The sequence below is a fragment of the Paramormyrops kingsleyae genome, chromosome 2 (assembly GCF_048594095.1).
Source record: "Paramormyrops kingsleyae isolate MSU_618 chromosome 2, PKINGS_0.4, whole genome shotgun sequence".
Lineage (NCBI taxonomy): Eukaryota > Metazoa > Chordata > Actinopteri > Osteoglossiformes > Mormyridae > Paramormyrops > Paramormyrops kingsleyae.
In genome coordinates this window covers 21,843,360-21,867,548 of record NC_132798.1, presented here as the reverse complement: position 1 = coordinate 21,867,548, position 24,189 = coordinate 21,843,360, and the positions used below count along the sequence as shown (strand labels likewise).

Below are 24,189 nucleotides of genomic sequence, written 5' to 3'. Positions count from 1 at the left end.
AATGAGAACTAAAATATATGACAAACACGACTGTATAATGGGGTTCACGTCTTTTTGGGGTGACAGTGAGCTGCTGTGATGATTACCGACTATCCCATTGTTTTCCTGATTGGTGATCAGTATGCTGATGCGACGGCCCATTAACAAAAGCCAAAGGTGTGATGCGCAGAAGTTCGTGCTGCTGGCGGTTAGAGGAGGTCCCGGTGGATCAGTGTGTTAATCACCACTACCAGCTTTTTCCTTTCTGTACAAAGGCACACTTTGCCTTTTTGATTTTGAGTTTCCTTCTTTCAGTTTTATTTGTAATTAATTTTTTCTATCTTTTGCACATTGTAAGATAGTCGGTTATGTTTGTATGCTGGTTGTCTGAGTTATTAGCAGTGGATTTGGGTGACACTGCATTGTATTCCCATTGATTTCTGGCATGCAGGGCACCCCGGCTGACCTGCTATACAAGGCTTCGCGTGACGAGGCGCTCAGCAAGCCCCACGTGGTCTATGAGGGTGTCAGCGGCCACATCCTCACATATGAACGTGAGTTTCACACCATGCACGGTGAGCTTGGCCATGGCTTTTGCTCTTGCTCAGTACACTGTGACCCAGCACCTGGCTCGCTCTCTCCTCTTAGACCTTTACTCTTTTCTTTTTGGCATCTGAAGGAATTCCTGCTGTGCTGTTTAAAACAGGGGATATTTTACTCACATGTATCAGGTTGAGTACCTCCCCAAGGTACAGCCGCAGATCCCCTTGTGCAGCATAAATAAGTAAGGTCATGTGGACCCTGCCAGCCTATCTGGGTAGATCATACTGGCTGACTTCTCTGCTTTTTGGCCTTTCTGTCTGCAGGGGCAATGGCACAGGCTCCGAAGGAGGAGGGCCGTGGGGAGCTCCTGGGTCTGAAGCGGCCCTATGACGTCATGGAGGGGGGCATTACACGGGGGCTGCCTCTGCGGGATGCCACAGGGCTGTCTGCCCCCAACTGTGAAGGTATTTATCTTCTTGGCCCCTGCGCTCAGCAAATCGCCGGTTTTTTTCTCCCAGGTTTTGCTTTATTTTGTAAGATGCATTCTGACCAGTGACACTGAAATTTGGTTCAAATAGCTGTTGATTTGACCAGATGATTTGATTGGTCAGCTGACCGCGAGCCATTCTGCTCCATCCCCCAGGGCTGATTGAAAGGGTTATGCCGCAGGACCGCCACAGCCCACATTTCAAAGAGTCCCACCACATCCGTGGGTCCATCTCACAAGGTAGCGTGCTGGGGCTGGATGGCCAGGGTCCCTTTGAAGTTTCCCTAGCAGTAGCCTTTAAGATACCCCCCCCCCCCCCCCCCCAACAGGCATCCCACGCCACCTGGACCAAAATGAGTACCTGAGGCGGGAGGCGAAGCAGATGAAGCGGGAGGCTTCGCCCCCCTCCAGGGGGCCTGATTCTCTGAAGGGCCGTCCTCACGACAGTGCTGTGGCGACCGTCAAAGAAGGGGGGCGCTCGATTCATGAGATCCCGCGGGAGGAGCTGCGGCAAGCCCCTGAGGGTTCCATGGGAGGCAAGGCTGCCAAGGAGGGCTCCATAACACAGGTAAGTCGGAGACGGGTGAATCTATCTTGAAGGCTGATTTATACTAATGTGTGGAATCTACGCCATCAGTAGCTGCGTACCCTATGCGGTCAGTAGCCGCGTACCCTACACCAGTGTTTCCCAACCCAGTCCTCAGGGAAACCCGGACAATCCACGTTTTTGCTTCCTCTCAGCATACCTGTACCAGGATTTCGTTATTGCTGATTGGCTGGGAGCTGGGAGGGAGCAAAAACATGGACTGTCTGGGGGTTCCCCGAGGACTGGGTTGGGAAACACTGCCCTACACTGTTGATAGCTGCGTGTACCCTATACCATCAGTAGCTACATACCCTACACTGTCGGTGGTCATGTTCCCTACACTGTAAGTAGCCACGTACGTGCATGGCCTACGCCATCGGTAGCCATATAGCTTTCGCTGTAAATAGCCATGTAGCTGAGTACCCTGCACTGTCGGTAGCCACATACCCAACACGAAGCTGTATAGCCACGTACCCTACACCATCAGTAGCCATGTAGCATACCCGATGCCGTTGGTAGCCACATACAGTAGCCTCTGCTGTAAATAGCCACGCACACTACGCCGTAGGTAGCCATGTAGCTGAGTACCCTGCACAGTTGGTAGCCACATACCCAACACGTAGCTGCATAGCCACCTACCCTATGCCATCAGTAGTCACATAGCCGCGTACCCTACAGGCATTAGGCTACGGCACAGGGAGCGTGGCTGTGTGGCTACCTACATTGTTGATTCTACTCTGAAGTATAAATCAGCATTTAGAATTTATCTGTCCTATTTTAATTAAATGGCCATTTTGAACAGTGTGAGGCCATAATCACATGGATAACAACATCACACTATGAAACCTCAAGGGACACTGACAGACAATGAGAGTCAGCAGAAATATATAAATGTGAAGTGTTGCACTGTGGTGGTAGCTGTGTGAGATCTAGAATATTCTGTAATATTAATATGAAGTTTAAAATTTGCTAGTGAGTGAGTTTTGTAATATAGCTACATATACAATATGATGCAGAAGTCTTGGACAGTCAAAGAACATGTTTAAGACTATTTAATTGGATAATAAGTGTTTGTTTGCTTAGAAAAAAAAAACAGTTTACCATTAGCATACACTGATGAATCAAATCATCATGTCTGCCCCCATGTGAAGCGAACGGTGGTCATTATCTCGTAATGTATGGAATATGGACTAAGACTATCCCATGTGGTACAAACCAACAGAAAGGCTACTGTGGTACAAATGGCGGGTGATTTGATGATGATCAGGGGAGTAATGTGTTGCAATACACATAGTATGGAGCTCTCCCGCGTAGGGGCCGTGAATCACACATGTAGGTCCAACGCGTCGCACAGATGCTCGACACATACTCAGTCACCCATGATGCAACAGAAAATGGGATTCATCGGATCAGGCCACCTTCTTTCATTGTGCCAAAGTCCAATTCTGATGCCTTCATACCCATTGTAGGCACTTTCAGTGGTGGGCAACGGTCAGCATTGGCAGTCTCAGTCCTGTTCCTGGCTCCCCCCCCCCCACTCTAGAATGTTTTCATTCCAACCCACAATACGTTCAACCTGCCACATTCATTATTAGCCTATTAAGGACCATATGAGCCTGATTAGGGTTGTGTTGGAATGAAAGCATTCTGGGAGAGGCACCAGGAACAGGATTGAGAGATACTGCCCTGTATGCAAGAGACCTCAATGCTCTGTGTATCTCACATTACTCCCCTGATCTTCATCTGAGATACCTGATATTTGTGCCACAGTAGCCTTTGTTGGTTTGTACCACACGGGATATCCTTCGTTCATTTCCCGCATTAACGGGTCCTGGTCGCCCAACAGCCTGTCGCAGTTTGTGATTTCCCCCCCCCTCTGTCCACACTGCATAGATACCACAGCTGCCTGTGAGCACCTTACATGTCTTGCTGATTCACGGATGCTCTGGCCATAATTATTTGGCCCTTGTTAAAGTCACTCCAATCTTTGTCCCTGCACATTTCTTAGTCAACATTATTTCCTTCACTGCATTATTTACATCACATAGGGGTGGGCATAATGTTTTGCCTTATTGGTGTATATGCTAATGAACAGTGGTAACACTATATATAAAAAAAAAAAAAATACTTAATTTCTTCTGTTCTCCAATAAGCTACTGAAATCTTGTTAGATTCAGTACCTCTCTTCAAAGGTACCTCAGCTATTCCATGCTTTTGCTAAATTTCGCTACTAGCCTATTTAATTAATTAGTCCAGTTAAATAATTTGATGAGGAATAATTAGCCAAACATGGTGTGTAGTAGTAAAGTCAAGAGAGTTAAATGGAGGGTTACTGGAAATCTCTGATGACTTTATAAAAGCTGTTGAAACATACTTTGAAAAGATCAAAATATGAAAAGAATTTAAACAATTTTCTTTGACTACCTTAGACTTTTGCCCAATACCGTAAATGTGAGGCTAATACACAGAAAACAGGTGTGCCATAAGTACAGGCACATGCATCCCGTCGCTGCGAACACTCTGCCTGATTGGTTTGCTCCTTTGTCTGTCCACAGGGTACACCAATGAAGCAGGAGGCCAGTGGCTCCGCAAAGCGCCATGATGTGCGCTCCATCATTGCCAGCTCACCACGCTCTCACCACGCCATGCCGCCCCACACAGAGCGTGCCCGAGCCTATGACGAGCCCCTTCCCAAGACGCGCCCGAGCGCTGTGGTCAGCACTGCCAGCTCACTGTCCCGTGCCTCCCCCCTGGCCCTGGGAGGCGGGGCTGAGCCAGGGGGGAGGGCCCACCACAGTCCGCTGGGTTATGAGGAGCACAAGGGGGCGCTGCGGGCACCGTATCCTGGCCCCCCTCACCGAGGGTCTCCTGTATCCTTGCGGGAATCAGGGCAGCGAGCATCAGAAGGTATTGGAATCTGCCCAGATGCCTACATTTTCAGGCAACTTAGATTAGCTTAAAACTGAATTTAGGCATACACGTATGTGTGACACAGGATAGGCAGTATGGCAGTCACCCAGGGTAGACAGTATCAAAGGCAATGGACAGTAAGGAAGTCACCGTGGGTAGACACCATGGAAGTCCCAGAGGGTAGGCGGAATGGAAGATATGTTGGGTAGACAGTATAGAAGTTGCAGGGGGTTCACAGTATGGAAGTCCTAGAGGGTAGACAGTATGGAAGTCCTAGAGGGTAGGTGGTGTGGAAGCCGCAGGGAGTTCACAGGATGGAAGCCACCCAGGGTAGACAGTAAGGGTATTTTATTGGGTATACAGTAAGGAAGTCACCCAGGGTAGGCAGTATGGAAGTCATATTGGGTAGAAAAATATCTGTTTTGACTGCACTTCCACGTAACTAGTATTCTCTGAGGCGTCCATGTTGTTAGTGTCATAATATTATCAGTGACTACTCAACATTAAGATTAAAGAGTCATCACAGAGCAGTAAAGTCAAATAGTCCGTGCAGCCCCTAGCAGACAGTGAGGCTGGTACAAGCCGGGTACTAGATTCCTCCACCCCCACTTTGACACTGTTCTTTTCTATCTACTCATTTCCTTCTCAGGTTTGAATAAAACACAATCGCAGGAGCGCAAGGCCACACCCACCCCCCGGGAGATGAGCTCCAACAAGTCTCCCCTGACAAGTGCCGTAGCGGAGCACCACGCCTCGATAGCTTCCTATGAGCGCCTGCTGCAGGGCCTGGGAGCTGAGATGTACCGTGGGCAGATCCCCCTGACCTTCGATCCCGCTGCCTTGCAAAGAGGAATCCCCATCGATCCAGGTATGGGGGCAGTCTGTCTGGGGTAGGGGGGTGTGTGTTTACAAGCCCTTCTTCTCCCACCTCACTCCTGTTAGATACTTACCTGGTATCACCTCTGCCTCAGAGTCTCCTCCTTGCCCCCCTTCCAGCAGCAGCATATTACCTGCCTCGGCCCCTGGCCCCAGGCCCCGGTTACCCGCACCACTACCCCCCATACCTGATCCGAGGCTACCCAGACACGGCAGCCCTGGAAAACCGGCAAACACTGCTCAACGACTATATCACCTCACAGCAGATGCACCAGTGGCCGGCGGCCGCCATGGCTGCCCAGCGCTCAGACCTGCTGCGGGGCCTCTCGCCCCGGGACCAGCCCCTCGGTCTGCCATACCCCACAAGCCCCCGTGGTGAGGCTCGACCACGCATGCCCGCTCTACCACACGTACCGCTCTGTCGCCCTCTGAGTCTGGTGTACTGGAGGGCAGTGTGGCGCTCACGCCTCTGCTTGCTGCACTGCTCATCTTACTGCCTTGCCTTTTTCTTATTAGTCGTATCCTTTTTTTGAGTTTGACAACGTTTGCAGGCAGCTGGGGAATCTTACAGATGACTGTTAACATTCCCTATCCTTAATTCCTGCTTAAGTGGATGCCACCACTGACCTCTCAGTGTTATATCTGTGTGTTTAAACGTCTTTTAATGGTATTTGTTTAATGGAGTTCTCTCTCTCTCTCTCCCCCCCCTCCTTCTCAGGTATCATCGACTTGTCTCAGGTCCCACACTTACCTGTCCTGGTGCCTCCTTCTGCAGGGGCGACCAGCTCCCCCATGGATCGCATCACCTACATCCCCGGGACCTCCAGCGTCTTCCCCAGCCGCTCTTACACCTCCTCACCCATCTCTCCAGGTAGGTCTGGGGTGAGCGACGTCTGCACTTTCTCACCTGTGTACTTGCTAATGCTGCAGAATGTGTAACTGCGTAATATACATATGCTGTAAATTGTTCATCATCCACGATCATGCACACACAAAGCCTTGTTACAGTAGTTCTTAAATAATAAAAGCAATTAAGTGTCACTTTGTTGCAGTATGTAAATGATAAAAACACCTAGTGTCTCACCAGTAACACTGGGTAATATATAGTTGTTGGGGTGGAAGCATGTTGGGTAGTAGTGGGTTTAAAACCCAAGGGTGTTTCTCAATACCAAGAACGCGAAGATTGTACTTGTGTTCTTGGCAAGAGCGGTCTTGCTAACTTGCTTCCCAAGAAGGTCTTAGGGTGCAGTGAATCATTGGTTTGGTCTCATTTGGTTAGGCGCAACCGATGCATCCTTGATATTTGAGATTAGGGCAAGAACAGCATCCGGGGATTTTTACCATTTTCCATTATTCTGTTATTGAGTGTTGGAACTAGTCTTCGGCAGTGGAAGATGACGTAAAACGGGTATGTGGGAACATAAATATGGTCAAGTATACATATTGAGAAACACCCCAAATTTGAATAAAAGCAGTTTGCTCTCTCCCGGTCACCGTGTTACAGCTCATGTTTCAGGTTATAGAGTAAAGAATATGGCCCCCAATGTCTTTTCAGGTGGTCCCTCACACATAAGCAAGATCCAGGGGGTGGCATCAACTGATCGGGAACGGGATCGAGAACGGGAGAGAGACTGGGAGAGAGACCGTGAACGGGACCGGGAGAGAGACCGGGAAAGAGACCGAGAAAAAGAACGTGAGAAGGAACGAGAGCGTGACCGAGAACGAGAGAGGGACCGTGACAAACCCGGATCCCTGAGCCATGGCATCGTGGAGCACGCCCCCATCTGGCGACCTGGTGAGTGGTCACTTTACCAGCTCACCATGACGACTGTCTGCTATCCAGCTTATCTCTTTTCAGCTTACATTCTGAACTCGTTTTGGTGATTTTGCTCATTACTGTATCGTAAACCAGACTTTATTTGGCAGTCCAGGGGACAGATTAGTGTCCTGGCAGTGATGTTTTTAATGATAAAGGCCAGTTCCTTCACCGTCCTGTCTCTCCTCGTCCTGCCAGGCACAGAGCACAGTTCTGGAAGCGGCAGCACTGGTGCTGCACGGCCTTCCTCGCGCTCCTACAGCCACCAGCATTCACCGGTGTCCCCGCGTACCCAAGACAGCCTGCAGCAGAGGCCCAGCGTGCTACACAACACCGGGGGCCAGAGTCTGCCTGTGCCACCCGACCACACTGGCCCCTCGGTCCTCAGGTGGACGCTGCTGCCTTATGGGGAGATACTGCAGGCTTTTCTGGTCGCTGAAACTTCCTTCAGGAATTTGTCTGTGTCCAATTGCAGGTCCTCACGGCACACGGTGTACAGCACCCACCTACCGCAGAGGACGGGGCTTCCCCCAGACGCCTACCTCCAAGGCCTGGAGCAGACTGCTGTGAAGGAACACTCCAGGGGCACAGAGGCAGCCAAGAGCCACAGCCGAGGCAGCAGCAGCTTGTCCAAGCCCCCCCAGGACCAGCACACCGCTCTCTCCTCATCCTCCTCCACTTCTTCCTCATCTATAAGCAAATCTGAAGCCAAGCTGGTGAGCGCATCCCTGGGGGGCTTGTACAGCGGGCCCTACTCCCCAGCCTCGGCCCACCTGGGACACCCCCCTGGCCGGCCCCACCCGCTGCTGCCCCCACACCAGCTGCCCCCACAGTCGGAGAATCCGGCCAACAGCGGCGGTCCCCCTAGTAGGGAGAAGACTGCAAGCAAACCAATGTCTGTTCAGGACCAGGAGCTGCGAGCCCTCGGTAAGACCACCAGCTTCATAAACACCATTATTGTGTGTCAGATTTCTTGTGATCAGAGGATTCCAGAGGCGGCCGTGCCAACTGCCAACGGCCTCCTGGATGGTAAGATGCTCTGGAATGCGTCCCTGCACCCCCCTCGCCGCTCTGCAGTCTGCTGCACGTCCCTGCTCTCCCCTATACATGTAGTGACTGTTAGCACTGCATCCACACACTACTTTTGTTTGTCTTTTTATAAGAAGCATGTGTTTGCTTTGCATAATGTTCATTTGCCAAAGGGAAAATAATTTTTCTGTACTTTTTTTTTAAGGGGAATCCAATGATAAAAATCATACCTTTTAAAGACAGCTGCCTACTGTTCTGTTAGCTAGAGTATATATTATCAAGTTTTGCATTATATTTACAGCAGAATTGTCTTTGAAGTAAAACTTGTTCTTACAAATCCTATGTAAATTGGATCTCTTATTTTGCATAATTTGCATTTCACCTTGTTAGTGAAATGTAGCTTACCTGACATTACGGCTATGAAACAGATACAGGTAAATAATGAGCTTTCCTGACCTCTGCACAGGATATTTCCTTAATCTCCTTCAGAAGCCTGAGAATATGAAAATTAAACTGATCCCACACAGAAAAATAGCCATAGCAGCCATCATCTGAGCATCGCGTCAGGCTACTGAATGACAGGCTTGATTGGTGGTGTTGGGACCTTGAGCCAACAGGACCTGGCTGTTGCTGCCGCTTCTGGCCCTGTTCTTTGCATGTCCTGTCTCTCTCCCAGTCCCAATTCCCAGTTTACTTACTGCCTTTGCTATCTTCACTTAATTGGTGCTGTTTGTGCCATTACTTATGTTGATTTGTTTACTCTGTCCACTAGAGGGGGCTTTGGTCCCTCTGATGGTGGCGGGCAACTTCTAGTCCAACAGAGATGATTTCCTTGTTTAGTTAAGTGCCCCCAGAACCTGGCATCAGTGGGGTCCATCTTTTGAGAAATGTGGCTATGCAATGAGCAGAAACAAATAGACCGGCAATGTCCCCCATCCCCCCCCCCCCCCTCCCCGGGCCACAGGTAGCCGCTGTTTGTTTTTTCTTTGTGGTACATTCATATTGCAGACTAGAAGACCAAAGCTGGGTCATTCTAGCATACCTTTGCCAAGCCTGGAACTAGAACAGAACCAACATAGTAGGTCAAACTTTAGTTCTGGAGCCTTCACTCTTCCCTTGTCTGCTGGAGTGAAGAGAGTCGGGGGCAGATCGCATGTTGCATGCCCCACACAAACCAGGCAACTCTTCAGGATCTGCACTGCTGCCTGTTAGCTTGTCAGCCATCTGCAGGCTGTTTTCCCAGTGGTGCCAACATGATGGTGTCTGGGTGTCCACCAGAACTTCTTGCCGGAGTCTCCTGGGAATAAACCGCCGCCACTGTACCTCAATGACCTCCTTACTGCTGCAGGTCTTTGACCTTGTTACTGCTCAGCTTCCCTGGCCTCCTTACCACTGCAACTCCATGACCTCCTTGCCGGTGCAGCTTCATGACCTCCTTACTGGTGCAGCTCTTTGACACTGTTACTGCTTCACGTCACTGCCCTGACCTCTTTACCACTGCAGCTCTGTGACCACCTTATTGTTGCACATCTGTGACCTCCATAACATTATTCCTCCGTGACCTTACTGCTGCAGCTCCATGACCTCCTTACTGCAGTACCTCTGTGACCTCCTTACAGGCTTCTTGACCTCCTTATTGCTGCAGCTTCGTGACAGCCATACCACTGTATCTCCATGACCTCCTTACGGGTTCTTTGACCTTCTTACTGCTGCAGCAGCACCATACCTTCCTTACCACTGTACCTCTGTGACCTCCTTACCGCTGCAGCTCCCTGACCTCCTTACCACTGCAGCTGTTTGACCTAGTTACTGCTTTACCTCTGTGACCTCCTTACCGCTGCAGCTCCCTGACCTCCTTACCACTGCAGCTGTTTGACCTAGTTACTGCTTTACCTCCGTGACCTTCTTATTGTTGCAGCTCTTTCACCTCATTACTGTTTCTCCTCCCTGACCTCCTTACCACTGTAACTCTGTGACCTCCTTACCAGCTCTTTGACTTCATTATTGTTTCACCTCCCTGACCTCCTTACTGCTGCAGCTCCATAACCTCCTTAGCACTTCACCTCTGTGACCTCCTTACTACTGCACCTCCATGACCATGTTAGTATTTCACCTCCCTGACCACCTTTCTGCTGCAGCTCCCTGACCTCCTTACCACTGCAGCTGTTTGACCTAGTCATAATTTACCTCCGTGACCTTCTTATCGCTGTAGCTCTTTGACCTCATTACTTTTTCCCTCCATGACTTCCTTACTGCTGGAGCTCCATGACCTCCTTACTGCTGCAGCTCTTTGACCATATTACTGTTTCTCCTCCCTGTCCTCCTTACCGGCTCATTGATGCATTATTGTTGCAGCTCCATGATCTCCTTACCACTGTACCTCTGCAACCTCCTTACTAGCTCCTCGACCTCCTTATTGTTTCACCTCCCCACCAATTTACTGCTGCAACTCCATGACCTTCTTACCACTGCAGTTCTTTGACCTTGTTACTGCTTCTCCTCCCTGACCTCCTTACCACTGCAGCTCTTTGACCTCATTACTTTCTCCCTCCATGACCTCCTTATTGCTGCAGCTCTTTGACCTCGTTACTGCTTCTCCTCCCTGACCTCCTTACCACTGTACCTCTGTGACCACTTTACCGGCTCATTGACCTCGTTATTGTTCCAGCTCCATGACCTCCTTACCACTGTACCTCTTTGACCTCCTTATTGTGGCAACTCCATCACCTCCTTACTGCTGTACCTTCGTAATGACCTTACCACTGCGGCTCTTTGTCCTCATTAACACTTCGCCTCTGTGACCTCCTTGCTGCTGCAGCTCCGTGACCACCTTACTGCTGCAGCTTAAAATTATAATGAACAACTGGACATTCAGAGGCCAGGTACTATTACCAAGAGGATTATCTTACCTTTTTACTGATGCAGTCTTCAGTTACACACACACACATAAAGGTGTGTGCATACTTCAGGCAAAATTAAATGTCAGAACAAAATAAGCAGCTAATTGAGTACTTGAGATTAGTTTTTAGAGAGATTTAACAGTTTCTTCCAGGCCGGAAGCTGCCAGCTTGGGGTAGCAGCTACTTGGCACCCCGTATACTCTGCTGCACTGCAGCCATAATGCTGTCCATTTTAAATGCGATGGCAAGATTTTTACAGTTGCTTCCTTGTGAAGCGTACTCAACTTTGTCGTATTAAATACTAAATGAAATATATCTTTTTTTTTTTCCATATGAACAAATGTTACACCCCTACTCTTTCAAAAGATGCCTAGGGATCTTTTGTGACATCAGCAAGTCAGGACCTCGGTTTTATATCTCTTATATATATACACACACACACACACACACACACACACACCAAGTATGCAAGATGCGATGCAACTGTGTTTTGCAGAGCAGATACCTATCAGGATCGGGATGCAGGCAGTGGTTGTTATGTCGAAGCTTCCACACTATCCCTGCTGCTCTCCTGCTAGGCACTCGTCTGCTTCTTAATCTGCTTTCCTGTCTGTGTGCCGTGTTTCCGGTTCACCTGCAGGGGGCACTGTCAGCGGCCCTGTTGCTGAGCTACAGCCCACAGTGCCACACACTGACTTCAGTTAGCAGCCCAGTCACTCTGAAGTCTCCTGGAAACTGACATGAATTATGTAACTGAGCATCTGTCCATTATTTTTCTCCTCTGTACGCCTGTGCTCACCTGTCTTGTCCTACGCCTGTGTGTGTGTCTTTGTATGTGTTCTGCTTCCTGTTTGTTTCATTTGCTCCTCTCCTGCTGTGTTGGCACGTACCCTGGATGTCCGCCCATCCGCGCAGTTCTGCAACAGAAGTCCCTGGAGCAGCAGCACAGCCTCTACCACCCCCCATCCGAAGGGAGCCCATCCCCCGGTCTCCCCAGCCAGCAGCCCACCTCACCATATGTCAAGGGCAGCCAGAGGGTGGTCACTCTGGCCCAGCACATTAGTGTAAGCCTTGCCTGCACAACTCCCAATCCACATGTGATAACACCTACGTCTGCATAGGCTCCACCCACGTTTGATAACACCTATGACACTGTAAGCCCCACCTACTTGTGACAACACCTGTCACCCCACGTAAGCCTTTGCTCCATTCATATATGATAACCACTGCATCTGCCCACAGTCAAGTCAAGCATCACAGAAGTTCTACTCAGTCTTCACAACACCAAACCACTGCTGGCCCTCACTCCATAATAATGTTTAACATGCTGGGGTGGGAGGCTTTGCTTTTAGGAATGCTTGGTTGTTTGGTTGGTTAACTTCACGAAAAGCCCGCCTGCTCTGCTCCCCATGTGCTAAATAGGAGGTGATCACCAAGGACTACACACGTCAATCCCAGCAGGCTAACCAGCCAGCAGCCTACAGCTACCACAGCTCGCCAGTGCTGGACCTCACACGCCCCCCTAGCACCCCCCAAGAACCTGGCCTGGTTGCACACTATTCCCCTGAGGGAGTCCATGGGGAGCGTGGCAGAGACCGGTATGGAGTGAGAGGATTAGGCAGCATGGCAGTGTAGTAATGGTGCCCAGCAACGGCTGCTGAATCTGTGATGTGTGTGTCCAGATCTCCCATCCAGAACAAGATGTCCCCAAGCAGCCTTCCCACAGATGGCATCGAGCCTGTGTCCCCGCCTAGTGGACTTTCAGATGCCGACCCACTTGGGGCCTCCTACCCCAGTGAGCAGGGCCACCAGGGGTACGTCTCCCCTCCGCATAAACACATTCTCAGTGCCGGTGTGATATGTAACGGTGTCTCCTAGCCCAGCTAGCAGGGCACCAGGGGTACGTCTCCCCTCCGCATAAACACATTCTCAGTGCCGGTGTGATATGTAACGGGGTCTCCTAGCCCAACTAGCAGGGCACCAGGGGTACGTCTCCCCTCTGCATAAATACATTCTCAGTGCCGGTGTGATATGTAACGGGGTCTCCTAGCCCAGCTAGCAGGGCACTAGGAGTACGTCTCCCCTCTGCATAAATACATTCTCAGTGCCGGTGTGATATGTAACGGGGTCTCCTAGCCCAGCTAGCAGGGCACTAGGAATACGTCTCCCCTCTGCTTAAATACATTCTCAGTGCCGGTGTGATATGTAAGGCTTTTCTTTAAATCTTTATAAAGGTTAATCAGTGAAAAACTGTCATTTTCTAAAAATAATTAAATACAAGTCTTTCAGTAAATGACAGAGGTAAACATCAAGCTTGTGTGAAAAATAGGTTAATTCTAAAAGGCTGAGAATTAGCTGTGATGTTGGTGTTTTTCCTCATTAAAGACCCAGTATTAGCTCGTAAGCCACTCCTCCTACACTCACCCCAGGTCTGACAGCCAATCAGAGCATGTCCGTGTGCAATGTGTAATGTGATATGCCAGTGAAGGTCCATTTCCCACCGGAGACTGTGATCTGTGTCATCCTGCGATTATAACTGAGCTCTGTCACACAGCCAAGTTTTTTTTTGTTCTGCATAGTGCCATCTGCTGGGCCTCTCTTGCAGGTGCAGCTAGGATTAATGCTAACACTAATGCTAACACTAATGCTAACACTAAAGACAGTGACAGACCTCACGGGGAAGAAATGTGATGCTTTCACTGTCCAAGCATTTAAGGATCATCCCAAGCAGAAAGCGGTCTTACTGGGGCAAAGTGCAGAGGCGGTGCACACTCTCACCCTCTTGATGTTGCTCCTCTGACCAGGATGGGCTCCCGCTCACCAGCTGGCAGCTCACAGCCTCCGGCCTTCTTCAGCAAGCTGACGGAGAGCAACTCCGCCATCGTCAAGTCCAAGAAGCAGGAGATGATCAAGAAGATGATAGTCAGCGGCGGTGAGTCAGGCTGTAGTCGGTCCTGTCGCTAGTGCTCTCTCTGGCTGTTACATTTTTCACAAAGGTCCTAATCTCTGTGCCCCCCCTGCATCCAGATGCAACTCAGCCTGGGACTGAGATCTTCAACATGCCTGCATCGACGACTGCAGGTATACCCCACGCAAGTGAGCCTCACCTCCTTAACCTCCATTAAATGCTTATTTGCTTTGGATGAAACAAGGAGTTTTTAATAATACAGGCAATTCTTACAGGTCTTTGGATTGTTTTATTATAGTAAGAATTGGTATTATTTTGTATATATTTGATGATGGGCGTTAAAATAATAATGTGCAGTATATAGAGCTGAGGTGGAGCTCTTTTAAATCAGGTTTGTTACCACCCTCTGTTATAACACAGTTGTGATGTGTTGGGGGGGGGGGGGGGGTATTGCACCTCTGCCTTCCACCCGTTTATCCTGGCGGCACAGGGCCGGGGTTTGCCCTGGATGGGACCCCCATCTACATCAGGGCTCATGCTCTCCCCCTCCCCCTGCCCCTTAGGGCCTGTGGCCACAAGGAGCCAGCCAGCCCCCGAGGCCTCGGGTAACACCATCGGGCTGGAGGCCATCATCAGGAAAGCCCTGATGGGCAAGTATGATGAGCAGGCAGAGGAGCGCGCATCAATGCCCCCTGGCAGCGGCCTGTCAGCCTCAGCCCCACCCAGTGAGACCCGCCCCGAGGACACCTATTCTTCAGCAGGTCTGTCCCAGGCCCCATGGCCACCCTGCTTGCAGTCCACACTCAGTAAGGTGGAATCCTGCCATCAGACTCCCAAAGATGTATGTTAGCTGCCCAGTGCTCACTGAGGCTCTGTGAGTCTGAGTTCGGCAGAAAGCGCAGCCAAATAACCCGCGTGTCATATGACTATTTCACCTCTTTCAGGCATGGGGAAGGGGAAGGCTGGCGGGCGTTCCAATGGCCGTAAGACCAAGTCCCCCGGGCCGGGGATGCCTGGCAGCGAGAGGCCGTCCTCCGTCTCGTCCGTCCACTCAGAGGGGGACGCAAACCGCCGCACTCCCCTCACCAGCCGCGTCTGGGAAGACCGGCCATCCTCTGCAGGTACGTCCAGGCCACTGTCCAGAAGGGGTGTAGTCAGCGGGGAGGGAGGATGCCGGTTGGAGGAGACCCCAGTATGGTGGCATCTCACCCAGATGTGCTTGTGCTCTGTCCTCCTGTTCCAGGGTCCACGCCCTTTGCCTACAACCCCCTGACCATGACCATGCGCTTCCCCGCTGGCGTCGTGTCTTCTGTGCCCTCCCCGTCCTCCGGATCCTCCATGCAGCCTGGCCCACAGGGGCAGAACCTGGGGCAGAACCAGGGACAGCAAGGCCAAGGGGCCCAGGGAAGGGCCTGGGATGAGGAGCCCAAGCCGCTGCTGTGCTCGCAGTACGAAACGCTGTCCGACAGCGAGTGACCAGCCAGCACCATCTCACCGCTCACCCCAGTCCACACCGCCAGCACCACACGCTCACATACGCACACGCGCCGCACTCCAGGACTTCCGGAAACTTCTGGTCAGAGCGCTTAACCATCAGACACCTGGGCACCTGACTGACTTTGCTTTGGGGTGGAGCGTGTTTTTGTGCATGTGCTTCTGTGTGTGTGTGTGTGTGTGTGTGTGTGTGTGCGTGTGTGTGTGTGTGCGTGTGTGTGTGTGTGTGTGTGCGCACATTCACAGAAACACTCCCTGAATCAAGCACTCTTTAGTTTAGTGCCCCCCTTCGCTGGTCTTATCGGGGGATGGGACACCTCAGATGTGTATGAATGCCTTGTATTCAGTGTTTCCCAGTGACTGTGGAATGCACCACGGTACGACCCATAGTCTGATGCCAATTTTTTTTTTTAACAGAAGTAAAAGTTTGACATGTATTTTGGCATGGACACCCACAGGCCCCTCCCTGCCAGCCTGTGTAGCCAGCAGACAGGCCACTTCCTTGGGGAGTGAGGCGCTCTAATGTCCACCCTGAGGGTGATTCTGGGTGAGTCAGACGACCACCCTGCCCTCACTGCACTGGACTCAGGAACACAGGCCATTAGCCAGTGCAGACAGAAATAATATTAAGGATTAAAAACACTGAAACCAGCAGGCCTTCTGTGATCACTTCAGCCTCTCGTGTACAAAACACCCAGTCCTGTCCACAGCTAAAACCACATGGCTGTGTCTAGACAGAGGGAATCTTGCAAATACTCACCAGCCTATTTCTGGGCTTGCTTAATGTCAGCCTTGGTTGTAGGTCATTTTAGGGGGGGAAGGGGTGCACTGATGTATTGTGGGAAATATAGGCAGCAGGTACGGTTTGTACAGTACCTAGCGCTCTGTTAGCTAGCAAGGCTACGTTACCCCCTACACACACAGTGTCTGTCCTACTTCGCAAAGTGAGAGATGAGGTGGAGCAGTTTTTATATATATATATATATATATAAATATATATATATATATATATATATATATATATATATATATATATATATATATATATATATATATATATATAAAAATATGTGTGTGTATATGTATGTATGTACAATGATTCATGCCAGTTTAGTCCTGTGTTTGTTTGAAAGTGAGTTGCAGAGTTCAAATACCTTTGACAGTGACCTTGGCAGGTTGTGGTCCCTGTTCATTAGCAGCAGTTTGTGTGGGGTATTAATCAGGGTGGTCATTTCAGTGCTTCTACAGGGTACATGTGTTCTTTGTGTTCTGTGTCGTCAGACATTAAAAGAGTTTTTTTTTATGGGAGCGGGACTATCGCTTTTCTTTAGTTGCAATGTAACACAAAGACCTTTTTAAAACTTTTTTAATATGGATAATAAGTGAATTTTGTTTAGTATTTTCTTTACTATTGAGACTGTTTTGAAGATGTTCAGCACTTAAATATGATCTGGTTCACAGTGGCTTTCTTGAAGAGGCACATGGGGTTAAAATGCAGAGTGCATGTATGTCTGTGTCTGTGTGTGCGTGCGCCTTAGCGACGTCTCCACCCTCCTCCAGGGTCCAAAGCTCAAGCCACAGTTTCACTGTAATAAAGCCATGTTGAGCAAGCAGAGGCTGGTTTTAACATTGCAAAGAATAAACATGAAACAAAAGCAACACTGAAGCTGACATCCACTGTCATTGTGTGATTGCAGTGCTACCTGGCATACGGGCTGCACTTTTCCTGGTTTAGTTCCTTTTGTAGGCTACGTCTGTTGCTCATGTCACCATGGAGATGTCATGTGACTTCTGACCTGACTCTGGAGGGTGAGGGCAAAGGGGGGTAGTTCAGGTTCAGAAAGTAAAAGTACAGACCAAAATTTTATTTCCTTCTCATGCTTTTACGACCTTTTCTTCTCCGTAGAGATGTCTACACTCTAACATTAAGTGCCATATTACATACACAATTCTAAAGTCATCACCCCATTCTGAAGTCAACCGCATTGTGACGCTGGCAGCTGATCACCAAAGGGATGTGCCCTTCACTCCCTGCTCAGGAGTATGTGATCTGCTTCATTCTGGTGACCCTGTCGTCTCATGTGGTCTGTGGTCTATCGTCACAAAAAGTAGCACCATAGTCCAGAGGTTCTATCATAGTTGACTGTAACCTCAGAGACAGACAGTCACAGCAGCTTGTGCATAACATCCAGTGATAGACACAAAGACTAACGAGACGTAGCATTTCCTTCCGCTTGACACCTTTGTTAGCACAGGCGAGCTGTGGTCCTCTCACCTGGGAGGCCTGACCAGAGCTGACACTGGACTCATGCAGGAGTGGAGATGAATGGCGTCCTGTTGCTGCTTCCCTTAGCATTAAGCGATATCGTGTGTACGTTACGTTAATCATTGGGCAGCGAGTTGTCTTGGTGATGCTTAAAACAGTAGCTTGGCAGTAAACCTCTTATGCAATATCTCCAGTGAATTTTGTATTTTAAACTTTAATTTTAGTATTTTGGGTAATAGTTTTAGCGTCTGTTTTATATGATCCAATGCACTTGTCTTTGTATGAGGCGCCAAGGTCAGAGCCCGTGGTGGCTGGCATGATGACAACGCGTTTGCCTGCAGCTGAGTGACAGCAAGCTGTTTGCCGCTATTGACAAGACCAAAGGCGGTCTAGCCTGATAAGATCCAGAGCACAAGTCATACTGCAGGTGCTGAGACAAGTACATTGACTGCTTGGGCTCCCTGTGCTACTTCCCTTAACTTCAAAAATTGATAAACTTTAACCAATCCATTCGACTAATCAAGACAAGCAGATAAAAAAAAAATGTAAGGACTGTTTTTTACAGTATATTGGGGAAACATCCTTTAAGTTCAAATTGCGATGCCTGTCAGCAGTAAGACACATCCCTACTTGTAAGATGAAGAACGAAAATCATTATTTGAGTCTCTTAAAAAGATTTTCTCGTTTTCTTTGTGTCTGCTTTGGCTGCTGCTTGCTTCTATTTTTGTTGACTCTGTGATCAAGACCAACTTTTCATCTATAAAGAGAAGGGGATGTTAGCTTTAATTCTTTTGTAATTAAGGAAACAATTCTAGGCAAAGAGACAGAACGGCCAATATGTTGCCCAGAATCTGATGGAGTGGGAGTCAGGAAGCGTATGTTTTCTACAACTATATTGTGCATAATTACTTTTTCCTTTCTTCTGTTTTCTAACCTAGTGTATAATAGCACGGACTGTAAATAGAACTGAAGAGATGTAAATATTTATGTGGCTTTGCTGCAAGGTTTGTATCCACTGGAGAACTGTCTTCACTGTCTAATGCAACCTGCCCACAGGCCTTGTGGATAGCAGTGTACAAAACAGGAAACACTGCCTTCATGTTCAAATAAAAAGCTTATTGCCATTGACTTCTCTTATTCTCGTCTGTTAGCGTATTCTCCATGCCATTTTCTCAGTTAGAATATCTCATCTGGAATCATTTATGTATTAAAGAAAGAGAATTACAGTGGGGCATTTCTAACACAAGAGGGAGATGTTTCCCTAAATTATGTGCAGTTCAGCAGCTGCAGTGCTATACTTGGGTGTTCTTTATCTCAGATGTTCTACATCCTTTTGCCTTTATCTTCACCTCTGGGTAGTACCAGAACTTGGACTTGTCCACGGCTGGAAATTTCTAGCACCATTTACATGAATTAAAATGATACGTAATGATACACCTCAATACTCAAGCTGAGGTGATAACTATTAGTTAACTTGAATATTTGAATTTAAGTCTTGAATTTAACATTAACTTGTGTATTTATTGTAATTGAATAACTTTGACGAAATATCGGTATGTTATTAATTATTTGGTTGTTTGAGTTTATAAGTATCTCCATGGGTCATAGTTGTGTATATTGGTTCAAGTCCTATAAAGATATGGCTGTTTGCAAAAATCTTTGTAGATTCCTGCAAATAGTTCTCTGGGCCACTTTTGTTTTTATCCAACAAGGCATATTCGAAATATCTGGGCCCATTTCCTGTAAGCTGAAAAAACAAACCGCCAGCCACACACTATTGGCCAAGGACAGGATTTGTGCCTTTCTCACTGCTGCCTGTTTTACTGTAGCTTCATATATTTATATATTACTCTAAGGCCAACAAGCAAGTGGTATGAGATGGGGTACAGTGGTGATGTCGTTTCCGGCACTGCCTGAGGTCAGTACTGAGCAAGCAGAAATGTTCCTGAATGCTGATCTCACACATGTAAAGTTGTATCCGTTGGTAACAGTGGGACTCCTTGGTAAGTCCTGGTCTGTTCGATGATACTCACCCAGTTTCCTCCAAAATCCTATTTCCAAACTCAAGGGTGAATGGAGAAGAAAACATGGGGAATGAAGCATCACTGTCCCTTCATTTCTCCTTGTGGCATGTGGGGATTGAGTTGGGCCCTTTTCTTACTTGGGGCTGCTTACGTACAACCAACAAGGACTGTCCTGGTCAGAGTTATAAACGGAAATGGAATGATAAGGAATCTGGGCTAATTATTCACACTTTATTCATGGAAATCATTGACCTTTTGATGGTGTTTTTCTTCAATAAGCTCTGCTACAAATACATCACCTTTGTTGTAGAGTAAGTTTTGAACTCAGGGGTGCCAGAAGAAATTCTTCAAAGGGGTAGGCAATGATTTTCATGGAGTGAGACAAACACCAAGACATCATCATAAAAATAATAATCTAGCTCTGTATGTTTCTTTCCAATGTGTTTGAAGTGGAACATTACTAGCCAATTTAAAATAAAAGCATGTAAAAATGCAACAAGAATAAATACGATGAACCACACTTAAAATCAATTGATGGCTTTACAAACCTGTTCCTTCAGGAGTGCTCTGGTGCAAATGAGTTAACTATGCAAATTGAGGGCAGGTCTTACACAGTTAATGGTCCAGTGGCGCACTGCAGCTTTCGATGGATTCGCTTCTGAAATAGAATATCTACGGCTTCATTTGGGAGTGGCCCTTATCACTCACTGCTTGCTAGTGCTGAAATAGCGTGCATCTCTGTGTGTGTACACAAATGGAAACAATGTTTGCTTTTCCCCATTGATGAAACACTAATTACTCTAGTTAAATTTTAACTAGTGCATCAGTTAGATTTGGTCAACTGCTCCAATCCCAGTTAATTATTAACAAGCCTTGAAATCAGCTCTTTTAAATTTTGTATTCCAAATGAGAGTCAGAAATCACTTTGACTGGCTATCTGCTTTAACACAAGACTGCAACTGAACCTGCGGCCTTGCAGGACAAAAGCAGTATTTTAGAGCCGGGGTAGGGAAGGGAGCACCATGTGACATTGCAGACTGACGGTCATTCCCTTGTGGGCTGCGTTGTTTTGTTTGCTTTGTCTGCTTGTCAGCAAAGAGGACGAAAAGGACAAACTACTGCCCTGCACTGGACAGCTGGCATATTTGGGCTGCTCTCTTCATAGAGGCCCCTCACCTCCCAGTCTGAACAAGAGTGAAACCATCCCTAGAGCTTTCTGTTAGGAGTGGATGTTCTGACCGTAATCCAAGGCAATTGGATCCTCGGAGAAGGTTTCAAAGGTGGTTTTCTCTGGAAGGAAGTTGGTGAGAAGTACCCATTCTAGGTACCCATTCTAATGTGTGTGAGAGGATCTGCTGCCTTCACAAAATGCACACACACTTTTTCCCAGGTAATTTACAAAAATTTCACACATTCTCTGTTTTTCTTTCAGCAGTAGTTTGCTAGCCCCTTCACGAATCGGCCCCTTATCATGGTGAAGGGGTTTCTGTGTCTGTGATCCTAGGAGCTATGCAGTTGGGGGAAATTTACCCTGGTAGGGTCTCCAAAGGCAAATTGGCCCTAGACAAAGTGGAGTTCAGAAGACTCCTATGATGAAAAAGAACAAGGATCATATAACCAACCTGCAATAGGGAACCTGGGACGCTGTCCTAGAGCCAAGCCTGACCAGGCCCAAAAGGAGAACATGAGTTTCCCCTCCTGTGGGCCCATCACCTGCAGAGGGGGCCATGGAGTCAATTGCTATGTGGATCAGGCAACAGTCAAAGGCAGGGCCTTGGCAGACTTTAGGAGCATGCAACATAAACCTCTGTGGTGGGAAAGAAGCCTGAGCTGGTGGTAGAGAGTTACTGTCAGGCTCTGGATCCAAACTTTGGTAAAAAGACATGGACTCTATTCCACTGTGGAGATGCTCTGGATGAGAAACATTGTGCTGGTGTGAGTCTACTCGTACCCCCCACTGTAGTGCCTGAACATTTAATTTTACTACAGCGAATGATGGGGTCATCTCCCTTTGACTTTGAGTCAGGGGAAGGGATCTGACAGTGGTCTGTGCCTATGCACCAAACGTTAATACAGAGTATCTGGCTTTCTTGGAGACTTTGTGTGGGGTGCTAGAAGGCAGCCCCTCTTAGTACTCCACTGCTCACATGGGTAGTGACAGTGAAACATGTCAGGGTATGATTGGGAGGAATGGCCTGCCCGATCTGACCCCAAGTGGTGCTCAGTTATTGGACTTTTGTGCTAACAATTTGTCCTTAAACAACATGTTTGAGCGTAAGGATGTTTATAACCTGGTACCGGGGTACCTACTTCTGTCTGTATAACACTTCTCTAGGTCTGATCACAAATTTTTTCTTACCACTATGACAATGATGACAGCTGTAGTTGACCTTTCCTCAGGGAGACTACTGTCCCTGCTTGGATCTTCATGCATCACAGACACCTCAGCCTGAACAAGCAATTGCCAGTTGAAGCTTAAAAATACCATAGTTTTTGTCTTCCCTGCCAGCCCCACCATTCCTCACAATATTACTCTTTAGCTTGGATCAGCATTGTCTCTTTCCAGGTCTGCCAGTAAAAACAGATGATCCTTTGCTGACTACAGAGCAGTCTTTTAGATTCACCCTGTATAACACCTCAGTAAGATCTGGCCTTATTTGTCAGTCTTTGCGAAATAACTACCTGGACAAGAAGCTCAGCTACAGACTACTGCACCTGCTAACTGAGTGGTCTACCAGCTTATGCATTCAAATCACTGCAGATGATTCAAAATGCAGCAGCACGTCTGGAATTAAATTAGCCAAAACGCTCTCATGTTACACCCTACCTCGTCTCTCTTGACTGACTCCCTATCAGGTTCCAGTCCTTGGTGCAGCCTTTCAGAGCTGTTTATGGAACACCCATATCCATTGTGTCACCTTCGTTCCATCTTGCCCTCCTTGGTCAGTTTACCAACACCACCATGCAAAAATAAGTTTGACTCTACATGTTTTTCGTATGTGGTTTGTTTGTCTGTCAGTAAGTTCCTCAGATTCTTCCAGAAACACATCAACTAGCTCACCCATCCACTGACTTGCTTCATTGTCATCTGTGATCCTTTAATTTGTCTATTGTCTATTATGATTGGTCCTGTATTTGTAATTGTCTCATATGAGCTTTGATGTGAACAGCTCTCTTGTTAGGCTCTTGCAATGCACATACAGCTTTATACAGTGGCCATTGCCCAGCACTCATTTTCCTACATCTGTGCCATATCTATTGTCCTGTTACATCTATGGTATGTATTATTTTTATAATTGACACAGTATCAAACAATTATTTGTACACCTGGCCATTGGAGTTTTCTCGTAGTCCTGCTCAGTATCTGGTCGGCCCTCCTTTGGCCGCAATAACAGCATGCAGCCCCCTGGGCAGCTTTCAGCAAGGCGGCTGCCAATGGCTGGGTCAGGGCTCTCCCATGTACGCTGGAGCATGTCCTTCAAGTTCTGTTTGTTGCACGGTGGGTCTGCTGGGCATTTCCTCTCCATCTCAGCCCAGAGGTGCTCAGTATGATTGAGATCTGGACTTTGTGGGGGTCCCTCAAACACTTTCGCCTTCTACTTGGTGAGAAAGGCTTTCACACGCTTTGCAGTGTGATTGGGCTCGTAAACTTTTTGGAAAATGTAGCTTCACCCAAGCAGTCTGGCAGCAGATGGGATCATCTGGGTAGACAGGATCTCCTCATACACCTCAGAATGCATGATGCCTTCAATATAACTGCAGACACCAGAAGCTGCCATGCAACCCCAATCCAACCATGCTTGATGGTTGGACTGAGGAATTGGGGGCTATACTCTTCCTTTGAGTTGTGCCACACTCTCTGATGACCTTCTGATCCAATCATGTTGAATTTGGATTCATCAGACCAAACAATTGATTTCCAGAAGCTGATAGGCTTATCAACATCTTCTTTGGCAAATTTCAGACATTTCAGTGTGTTCTTATTACTTATGAATGCCAGTAGCCTCCTTGATTTGCAATTTGTGTAGCAGCCAACTTTCATTTTTTATGGCAAGCTCTTTGATGTACCTGTCTGTCCTTGGACTGGTCTTTCATGGTACTGTGCCTCATATCAAGTCTGGTGGCAATTTTTTAAACATAAAGACCTTGAATGTGAAGTTTTATGACCCTTTCCCTCAATGCATTTGGTATTTCAGTAGTTTTACCAATTTTGGGAAACTGAACCAACCCTACAAATGCTTGTTTGGAGAATGGCCACTAAGGCTACTTGTAGAAACTAAGGGCCCCCAATTACCTGCCTATTTGGGACATCTGCTATTATGTGTCATGTTAAATGATCTCTGTTACAGCTGGGAACTCCTCCCATTGTAA

General features: G+C 47.9%; 1 protein-coding gene across 3 annotated transcripts in view; it reads left to right on the top strand.

Moving 5' to 3' along the window:
* Positions 1-18,922, top strand: part of ncor2 (nuclear receptor corepressor 2) — a 151,436-nt gene extending 132,514 nt beyond the window's left edge. The window contains exons 30-48 of one of the 3 annotated variants that reach the window (XM_072708012.1): positions 431-533; positions 846-986; positions 1,166-1,249; positions 1,339-1,577; positions 4,151-4,502; positions 5,155-5,373; positions 5,505-5,756; positions 6,157-6,252; positions 6,937-7,176; positions 7,396-7,585; positions 7,673-8,124; positions 12,042-12,190; positions 12,549-12,724; positions 12,809-12,940; positions 13,931-14,058; positions 14,154-14,222; positions 14,598-14,795; positions 14,979-15,155; positions 15,278-18,922. In XM_072708012.1, the coding sequence (XP_072564113.1) occupies positions 431-533; positions 846-986; positions 1,166-1,249; positions 1,339-1,577; positions 4,151-4,502; positions 5,155-5,373; positions 5,505-5,756; positions 6,157-6,252; positions 6,937-7,176; positions 7,396-7,585; positions 7,673-8,124; positions 12,042-12,190; positions 12,549-12,724; positions 12,809-12,940; positions 13,931-14,058; positions 14,154-14,222; positions 14,598-14,795; positions 14,979-15,155; positions 15,278-15,510 (3,630 nt within the window). In that variant the 3' untranslated portion in view covers positions 15,511-18,922. Of the gene's footprint in view, positions 1-430; positions 534-845; positions 987-1,165; positions 1,250-1,338; positions 1,578-4,150; positions 4,503-5,154; positions 5,374-5,501; positions 5,757-6,099; positions 6,253-6,936; positions 7,177-7,395; positions 7,586-7,672; positions 8,125-12,041; positions 12,191-12,548; positions 12,725-12,808; positions 12,941-13,930; positions 14,059-14,153; positions 14,223-14,597; positions 14,796-14,978; positions 15,156-15,277 lie in introns of all 3 variants that reach the window. The other 2 variants (XM_072708011.1, XM_072708010.1) reach the window with 2 other exon arrangements.
* Positions 18,923-24,189: the final 5,267 nt, after the last annotated feature.